Source organism: Electrona antarctica (genome assembly GCF_951216825.1).
Source record: "Electrona antarctica genome assembly, chromosome: 15".
NCBI classification, from domain to species: domain Eukaryota; kingdom Metazoa; phylum Chordata; class Actinopteri; order Myctophiformes; family Myctophidae; genus Electrona; species Electrona antarctica.
In genome coordinates this window covers 695,794-706,063 of record NC_136796.1, presented here as the reverse complement: position 1 = coordinate 706,063, position 10,270 = coordinate 695,794, and the positions used below count along the sequence as shown (strand labels likewise).

General features: G+C 44.3%; 1 protein-coding gene across 3 annotated transcripts in view; it reads right to left on the bottom strand.

The window, feature by feature from the left end:
* cdca7b (cell division cycle associated 7b) overlaps positions 1-6,771 on the bottom strand; it is a 32,677-nt gene extending 25,906 nt beyond the window's left edge. For all 3 annotated transcript variants that reach the window (XR_013791772.1, XR_013791773.1, XM_079523117.1), the window contains exons 1-3: positions 6,649-6,771; positions 2,720-2,929; positions 25-128 (exon numbers count right to left, since the gene is read on the bottom strand). Coding sequence is in view for 1 of the 3 variants with exons in the window: in XM_079523117.1 (XP_079379243.1) it covers positions 25-128; positions 2,720-2,929; positions 6,649-6,666 (332 nt within the window). In the remaining 2 variants the exon portion in view is untranslated. The remainder of the gene's footprint in view (positions 1-24; positions 129-2,719; positions 2,930-6,648) is intronic.
* Between the last annotated feature and the right edge of the window lie 3,499 nt (positions 6,772-10,270).

Here is a 10,270-nt window from a genome sequence, read left to right as displayed (position 1 = left end):
CCTCCGAAACGGGGGTGCACCTACCTCATGGCCACACACAGACTCCTCCTGGGCGGGGAGGCGTCCTCTCCGTCAGAGTAGAAGCCGATGTCCACGTCACTGTCCTCCTCCTCCTCCGACTCCACCTTCTGGAGACAGAACAAAATAAAGTTCACCCATTTTGGGACGGGAACACCCTTTTGGTGTTTTAAAGCATTATGTTATACTTTAGCTATTGAAAAACTGCAGAGGTCTGCTATTTTTTTTAAATCGTGAAAATGTAGTGCGAATCTTTGGAATATATATATTATTTCAGGGCGAACGTTTTTAACTCAAATCTTTGCTTCTGGGGCGGGGGTCCCTGGAACAACATATTTTCAGATGGGGGTCGGCGGCCGATTACAGATAATCTTGGGGGTCCTTGACATGAAAATATTTGAGAACGACTGATGTAGAAACATAGGTTTTTCAGAAAACTCTGTCTTCCCAGTTCGATCCCTGTGGGCTCCCCCAGAGTTAGTGTCAAAGTGTCCTTGAGCAAGAACTCTGAACCCCTAAATGCTCCTGATGTGCAGGTTGGTGCCTTGCATGGTTTCTTTCCTCTGGCATCGGTGTATGAATGTAATGCAAAGCGCTTTCGATAAAAGCTCTATATAAATGCATCATTTACCATTATTTGTAAAACAAAATAAGGCAGATTTGACCAAACTTAAAATACACAAAGAAATGACTGACAATGACCGAGACCAATAATCAAAATCAATAATGTATCATGGCCAAAATAGTAAATACAGCATATTTCATACTTAAAATCTGTTAGAAAAAGGGGGAAATGGCCAATCTACAAAATGGTGCATTTATATAGCGCCTTTGTCCAAGGCGCTTTACAGAGATTGTGCATTACATTCACAGAACGAAAATACATCGCATGGATGCAACTGGGACGTATCCTCAGTGATCAAGTCCCGACTTACGTCCCAGTAGCTACCCTCGATCAGACGCACTAGGGAAAAACCAGGGCCACACAATCCGTTGGAACTGCAGCCAACCAGTGAATGAATTGGACTGCAGCCAACCAGTGCATGAATTGGACTGCAGCCAACCAGGGGGGGGGGGGGGACTGCAGCCAACCAGTGAATGAATTGGACTGCAGCCAACCAGTGAATGAATTGGACTGCAGCCAACCAGGGGGGGGGGGGGGGGGGGGGACTGCAGCCAACCAGAATGAATTGGACTGCAGCCAACCAGAATGAATTGGACTGCAGCGGGGGGGAGGGGGGGGGGGGGGACTGCAGCCAACCAGTGAATTGGACTGCAGCGAACCAGTGAATGAATTGGACTGCAGCCAACCAGTGAATGAATTGGACTGCAGCCAACCGGGGGGGGGGGGGGGCTGCAGCCAACCAGAATGAATTGGACTGCAGCCAACCAGAGGGGGGGGGGGGGGGGCGGGGTTGGGGACTGCAGCCAACCAGTGAATGAATTGGACTGCAGCCAACCAGTGGATTGGACTGCAGCCAACCAGTGAATTGGACTGCAGCCAACCAGTGAATTGGACTGCAGCCAACCAGTGGATTGGACTGCAGCCAACCAGTGAATTGGACTGCAGCCAACCAGTGAATTGGACTGCAGCCAACCAGTGAATTGGACTGCAGCCAACCAGTGATTTGGACTGCAGCCAACCAGTGAATGAATTGGACTGCAGCCAACCAGTGAATGAATTGGACTGCAGCCAACCAGTGAATGAATTGGACTGCAGCCAACCAGTGAATGAATTGGACTGCAGCCAACCAGTGAATGAATTGGACTGCAGCCAACCAGTGAATGAATTGGACTGCAGCCAACCAGGGGGGGGGGGGGGGACTGCAGCCAACCAGTGAATGAATTGGACTGCAGCCAACCAGTGAATGAATTGGACTGCAGCCAACCAGTGAATGAATTGGACTGCAGCCAACCAGTGAATGAATTGGACTGCAGCCAACCAGTGAATGAATTGGACTGCAGCCAACCAGGGGGGGGGGGGGGGGGGACTGCAGCCAACCAGTGAATTGGACTGCAGCCAACGAGTGAATGAATTGGACTGCAGCCAACCAGGGGGGGGGGGGGGCTGCAGCCAACCAGAATGAATTGGACTGCAGCCAACCAGAGGGGGGGGGGGCGGGGGGGGGCGGGGGGGGGGGACTGCAGCCAACCAGAATAATTCATTCTGGTTGGCTGCAGTCCCCCCCCCCCCCCGCCCCCCCTCATTTAGAAATGAGATTGCATATATGTGTCTGAATCTAGATCGCGATATGTTTTCAATTAATTGTGACAGGACTACAACTGTGACAGGTATAATGTGTTGTACTGTAGTGCAGTGGTAACAGTGGTTCCCAAACTTTTGCATGTCAAGGACCCCCAAATTGACACTTATTAGCCCACGAACCCCCATATGAAAAGATATGCCACTTGGTTGCATGCTGAAAATAGCCGATCGACAAGCTCACTAGGCGTCGCAGCGCCATTAAAATCAGCCATTACGATGGCATCAAGGCCCGCCAAAATACATTTTAGTCGACTAAATCAACCGTAGATTTAGTCGACTAAAATCTCACGACATTTAGTCGACAAAAACTAGACTAACACTAAAACATTCCAGGTGACTAAAATATGACTAAAACTAAATGAAGATTCAAAGACTATGACTTTAGTCATAGTCTTTGAACAGAACTTTGCTGCCAAAAACACTGGAGTAGTGTACCATGTTCTTCAGCCTCTTGCTGACCCCTCTGCTCCGCTGCTCCTCCTCCTCCTCGTCCTTCAGACCTCTGCTGCTCCGCTGCTCCTCTTCGTCGCTGAAGCCCTGGAACTCCTCCTCCTCGCTGTCCGACTGGCTGAACAGGCGGGCCAGCTCCGTGGTGATGAACTTGGACTTGAAATGCGGCGCCCGTCTGCGAACAACGGGCCGAGTCTGGGCGGGAAAAAATGAGTAGATCAGTGTATCCAGGGTCTTTCATTCATTCATTGATGATCGCAACAAAACTGTGTGTGTGTGTGTGTGTGTGTGTGTGTGTGTGTGTGTGTGTGTGTGAATTATTAATGTTCTGTGCAAGTGTCCATGACAAAGAGTGTGTGTGTGTGTGTGTGTGTGTGTGTGTGTGTGTGTGTGTGTGTGTGTGTGTGTGTGGGGGGGGGGGGGGGGGGGGTTGCACTGTTGCACAATCTCATAGTGACTTAAGTCTGTATTGGTTCTCAAGGTGGGGTCCCTGGAAGGACCCCTGGAAGGACCCCTGGGGGTTTCCAGGGCCCCCCCCAAAATAAAATAAATGAGGAACAGTTGAACGATTTTAACCCCAATTTACACTTTGGCAATTTGAGAATAGATGACAAATTTCCAAAATATCTGAGGGGTCTGTGGCCACCAGACCCAACTGTCCCCTAGCCCCTTTTGGGGACCCTTGTTTGTCTACCTTTTCTGCATTTGGGACAGAGGTTTTCATTGATTGAAAATGTTACTCACAGTTTGTAGAATGGATACAGTTCAAATGAAAGCACAGGTAAATAACAAATAACTGCTACGAGGATTAAACCAGAAAAAGCACGAAGACGTGTTTACAATACATCAGGGTCCTCCATTTTCAATTAATCACAATAGTTAAAGACAGGGTAGGTTTTGACTGCTACTTTTTTTTTTTTTTTTTTTTCTTGTCTTTTTCTTTTGTGTAAGTCATGTGTATTTTGTATGCTTAATTGTAAAATCATTAAAAAAAAGTAATACAAAAAGGGAGGGGGACACATGTACAGTAGGCTATGGAAAAACATGACTTAACCCATTTTGGACTGAGGTCGATTAAAAAAACAGGCTTCTAAATCCTAACATTTTTCTGAAAAACCTATGTTTCTATGTCAGTGGTGCTCAACCTTTTTCATGTCAAGGACCCTCAGAATTCTCTCTATTGGGCCACGGACCCCCATCTGAAAATATGTAGGTCCAGGGACCCCACAGAAGCAAATATTTTAGTTAAAAATGTTCGCTTTGAAATATATATTCAATGATTTGCGTCACATTTTCAAAAATAGCAGACCTACAAGCTCGTAGCGCGCCACTCGGTGGCGCGCTATGAGCTTGTAGATCTGCTATTTTTCAATAGCTAAATTATAACATTATGTTTAAAACACCAAAATGGGTTGACCTTTTTTATAAAATACAGAAAATAAACAAGGGTCCCTCAGTCCAGTGGTTCTTAAACTATTTCACGTCAAGAAAGGACCCCCAAATTGACACCTATTAGCCCACAGACCCCCGTTTGAAAACATATGCCATGAGGGACCCCCAATAAGAGAAGATTTGTACGGTTCCATCAGAGATTCTCAACCCGTTTAATTTCAAAGAACCCCAGGTTGACATGCATTAGTCTACTGCAGTGGTTCCCAAAGTGGGGTCCGGGGACCCCCAGGGGGTCCTTGAGGGAGCTCCAGGGGGGGACCTAGCTAAATGATAGTTTGGAACCAAATGGACCATTATGGGTCTGTAACCCTGAAAGTGTACAAATGGAACCAAATGGACCCTTATGGGTCTGTAACTCTGAGAGTGTACAAATGGAACCAAATGGACCCTTATGGGTCTGTAACTCTGAGAGTGTACAAATGGAACCAAATGGACCCTTATGGGTCTGTAACTCTGAAGAGTGTACAAATGGAACCAAATGGACCCTTATGGGTCTGTAACTCTGAGAGTGTACAAATGGAACCAAATGGACCCTTATGGGTCTGTAACTCTGAGAGTGTACAAATGGAACCAAATGGACCCTTATGGGTCTGTAACTCTGAGAGTGTACAAATGGAACCAAATGGACCCTTATGGGTCTGTAACTCTGAGAGTGTACAAATGGAACCAAATTGACCCTTATGGGTCTGTAACTCTGAGAGTGTACAAATGGAACCAAATGGACCCTTATGGGTCTGTAACTCTGAGAGTGTACAAATGGAACCAAATGGACCCTTATGGGTCTGTAACTCTGAGAGTGTACAAATGGAACCAAATTGACCCTTATGGGTCTGTAACTCTGAAGAGTGTACAAATGGAACCAAATGGACCCTTATGGGTCTGTAACTCTGAGAGTGTACAAATGGAACCAAATTGACCCTTATGGGTCTGTAACTCTGAAGAGTGTACAAATGGAACCAAATGGACCCTTATGGGTCTGTAACTCTGAAGAGTGTACAAATGGAACCAAATGGACCCTTATGGGTCTGTAACTCTGAGAGTGTACAAATGGAACCAAATTGACCCTTATGGGTCTGTAACTCTGAGAGTGTACACATGGAACCAAATGGACCCTTATGGGTCTGTAACTCTGAGAGTGTACAAATGGAACCAAATGGACCCTTATGGGTCTGTAACTCTGAGAGTGTACAAATGGAACCAAATGGACCCTTATGGGTCTGTAACTCTGAGAGTGTACAGATGGAACCAAATAACGCGTCCATTTGGTTCCATTTCTCAGAGTTAAATTAACATTGATTTTACAATATAAATTGGGGTCCCTGAGATATAAATGCCATTAAATGGGGGTCCGTATATAGACTAATGCATCAATCTGGGGGTCCTTGAAATTAAACGGGTTGGAAATCACTGCTAGAGCCATAAAGATTTTCTCTCATGGGGGTCCCTGGCATATATTTTCAAACGGGGGTCTGCGGGCTAATTAGTGTCAATTTGGGGGTCCTTGACATGAAAAAGCTTTGAACCACTGGTCTACGGAACCACCTTTAATGACATTTCTATCTCTGGGACCCTCAATTTATATTATATGAAATCATAATTTAACTCTGAGAGTGTACAAATGGAACCATGTGTTGCAAACGGACCCGTTACAGACCCATAAAAGGGTTAATTTGGTTCCAAACTATCATTTAGCTGGGGAACCCCCTGGAACTGCCTCAACTAAGGACCCCTGGGGGGTCCCCGGACGCCACATTGGGGACCCATATGCCGTATTTCAAATTAAATCCTCATCCTCTTGCTGCCAGGAACTGCAGAGGGACCAAAGCCCTCATCCCTCATCTCCTCCGTTTTTGTGTATATTTATTTGTGTCTCTAAATGTTATGATGAATTGAATTGAAAACGGTGGACCCTATTGTAAACAAGTGTAATGCTTTATGGTGTCGTCCACTCACAGCTAATTAACAGTCTTTGTATTGAGTTGTGCTTGTAATGTACTGTAATTCTGCAAACTGTTAATAAACACTTCAATCAATCAAACAATCCTTTACATTTGCCCACAACAACACCACATTGGTGCTGAGGTCGAACTAATTAAGTGGAATTGCCATTATTAATGACAATATGTTTCCACTTAGCAGATTCGAGTTTGATGACTCATTAAACCCTCTCTCTCTCTCTCTCTCTCGTAGCAAAACTAAGAAAAGTAAAGCTCCATTCTAATGTTTAACGGGTAGTTTAACGTATAGGTAGCTGCTTATTGTTCGCACATCAAATACTAAGATATCTCTCTTATGTTTAAATGTTTTAAAGACCACATGTGTGTCATGTAGTGTAGGAGGAGGGACACGGCCAACTAAAATGCGGCTACTTTGACCAAGTTTAGTTAAAACACCACGAATGTTGTTCTGTTGTTGCAACTATATCTACCGATATATTACAACACCAATAATAGACTGCTTACCTTAGAGGTTAAAGTCATTGTGATGTGCTTTATATCTTTCGATTAAAAGACAGTTTCCTCTCCTCGTTGCTGCTTGTTGTTGAGGTATGAATGAAACTGGATTCAAACAACAGTGTTGCCACGTCGTGTGAGAGAAACAAGCAACCAGGTCCATGAAAACAAGCCCAACATTTGAAAATAGCAGATCTACAAGCTCACATCGCATCGCAATGTGACGCGTTGTGAGCTTGTAGATCGATCTGCTATTTTGAAAACGATCATGGAAAAAAATAAATGTGACAAAATGTGGAATATTACATTTTAACAACAACACAAATCTTGTTGTTCCTGGCACAATTCTTTTTTAAATGTGGGGTCCTTAGTTGGACAAATACATTAATGTGGAATAAACAACTCTACACTTTAGAAACAAGCCCCAAAAACGCAACCCGCAACTACCAATATTTATAGGCAACTTTACAGAAAGACAAGCCAAAAGTCGCTTATAATAAGCAGACATGGCAACACTGACAACAAACAGAGCGCGGGTCTGTGCATGAGGGGGGAAGGGGGGTGGGCTCTGCTGTCCACTTTACAACACGCGGGTCTTTGAGCTTTGAGGTTATATTATTTTGACATGAAAATGTGTACTAAAGTACTAAAACGTCTCCTTGACTTTTGCGAGAGGAAGAAAGTCGACGGGAACCACACAATGATGACGTTGTCTCGTCTTTCTCTCCCCTCCCATGCGCCGAAATGGTACCGTCCAAATTTCGCGCGAAAAACAGCAAGTGGGCGTGGTCGGCACTGTAGTCCAAAAGTCAGTGTCTCTCTCTCTCTCTGTGTGTGTATCTCTCTCTCTCTCTCTCTCTCTCTCTCTCTCTCTGTCTCTCTCTCTCTCTCTCTCTCTCTCTCTCTCTCTCTCTCTCTCTCTCTCTCTCTCTCTCTTCTGATTTATTATTTATTCATTCATTCATTTCTTTATTTATATCATAATACTAGTCAGAAGCCTGATTGATTTCTCTCCCTCTCTCTCTCACACACACACACACACACACACACACACACACACACACACACACACACACACACACACCATAATTCAGATGATGTCAGGGTAGCTATAAATATGAGTTTGTGATCAGTATAAGCAATATACTGATCTGATACGCATGTATAGTTTTTATTCTTATATGCCTTTTAATTAAATATGTCTGCTTTTTATTTTTTCCTCCCTCTTGATGTAGCACTTTGAGATTTGCTTCAAATGTAAAGTGCATTACAAATAAAAAATATTATTATTATTATTATTATTATTATACGGTAAGGACTAAAGGTGAAAGGTCATTTAAAGGTATATTCAGTGGGGGGGAGGGGGGGGGTTCCTCTAATATTGTTTCATAGGTGTTTATTGTATGTTTGTACAATGAACAGACTAGTGGACACACGCTGGAATTACACCATGCACTAAACACAAGACTGCATTAAAAGTGTAAGTAGTTTATTATGGAGAGTTGGCTTATACAAGTCAGTGCAGCGGCGTTTCCAGGAATTACATTTTGGGCAGGCAAGATGCGTTCATTGTCGTCGTCGTATATGTAGATACCGTATACATGCCAGACGAGTGAGTATAGAGCATCGCAGTCCCGCCTCCTACCCGGGACCAGGAAATGAAATCCAATGCATTATTCTCATAGACATTTCGTAAAGTATTTATTTAAAGACGGTTACGCCGCGGACAAAGCCAACTCGAGTCGTGACAACTCATGACAACACAAACAATATTTTGGACCAAACAAATAATTAGAAAGAAGAAAAAAACGGCAGGTTACAACACTTTTTTTTGTTGTTTTCTTCTTTCTAATTATTTGTTTGGTCCAAAATATTGTTTGTGTTGTCATGAGTTGTCACGACTCGAGTTGGCTTTGTCCGCGGCGTAACCGTCTTTAAATAAATACTTTACGAAATGTCTATGAGAATAATGCATTGGATTTCATTTCCTGGTCCCGGGTAGGAGGCGGGACTGCGACGCTCTATAGGGAGCAGGGTGATTGCAGAAGTGTTCTCAGGTGTGGAATGGGCATGGCACTGTTGGGCTGAAGAGGGGGTGGAAACAGGTGTGTGACAAGGACTGAGAGAGGGAATGGAGAGTGGGAGTGGCTGATGTGGAGACATGGTCTGTAGAGCGACAGACCATGGCCCAATCCCAATCCACTCCCTTGCTGACTCAATGAGCCCTCACTGACTTAGCTGCGCGTTCATGTGAAGTCTGCGAGGGCTTGAGGGATGTCCCATTTGAAATCGGTAAGTCAGTGAGGGCTCAGCCCCGCCCCTTTATGTGCCCTTTGCCAAAGTCAGCATCGATGCTGACTTTAGCTGACTTTGGCAAAGAAATTACCCACAGTTCATAGCGTTACCAGGGGAATGAGGGGGATCCTCCGAACGTCAATCATTTAAGTATGCAAATTAGTTATGTACCGCGGTTAGAATGTCAACAAACACAATAGTGCTTTCTCACTGTTCTCAAAGGGAGACGGAATGGAAGGATAGGGTATATATTTAATAACAATAATAATAATAAGGGAAACATGATGAGAAATGACTAATGAGCAAAGTAAAATAATATGGAAATGCAATTTATGATTAATATTATTATATATGAATATTAAAACCCCTATCACACAGGAAAGTGTATTTATGAAACTAATAATAAAACGACATAAATAGACATGATAGACATGTCATGCATGTAGGCACTGGCTGTGAATAAGGACAGGTTTTATAAAGTGATGCAAAGTGTCATGAATGGCGGACTCATCTTCAAAGTGCTGTCCCATTCCTTTCACAACAATTTGGAGCCCTTGCAGCCTCTCACCCTCAAGCACTTATACAGCTGACGTCACTAAAGTCAATGAGGGTTCAGGGCTCAGGGCTTGAGGGAGGCAATTGGGATTGGGCCCATGACACTGTCTCTCTGTTGCCGTGTGTAGATTTCAGACCTTTTGCTGCTCTTATCAGAGGGCGTCTGCACAGTTGGCATAATATGATTTTTACATATCAGAAAGATAACCAGAAAACTCAGAGTTCAATTCAATTCAATTCAATTTTATTAAAGTGTCAAATCACAACAAGTTGTCTCAAGACACTTTACAACCAACAAAGATCCACTCAGAGCAAGCAATATTGCGACAATGGTAACGAAAAACGTCAGGCAGAAATGAAATGAAATGAAATGATTACTATATTTACCCAGGGTATCTGGGCTAAGCTCAAGAACTTGTTTCCAGCCAGGCCCTGCTCATAGAACACATTTCATCGTAGTGGTTCAATGCCTTGTTCAAGGGCACTTCAGCGGTGGTAATTTTAACGTGTCGGACCGCTGATTCGAACTGGCGACCTTCCGGTATCAAGACCGCTCCGCAATCCGTTCGGCCACCGCTGCCAGAACCCGACTCTAGGGTGTGCGGCCATCTGCCTCGACCGTGTCGGGGCGAGAGGGGGGGGGGGGGGTAGAGGGGGAATAGGAAGAAAGAATAGAAGAGAGATAGACAGGGTAGAGAGATAGACAGAGTAGAGAAATTGCCCTGAAAACGTCACATGTCACATGCTACTTAAAGCATATGGGAAGTTTGACATTTTGCCA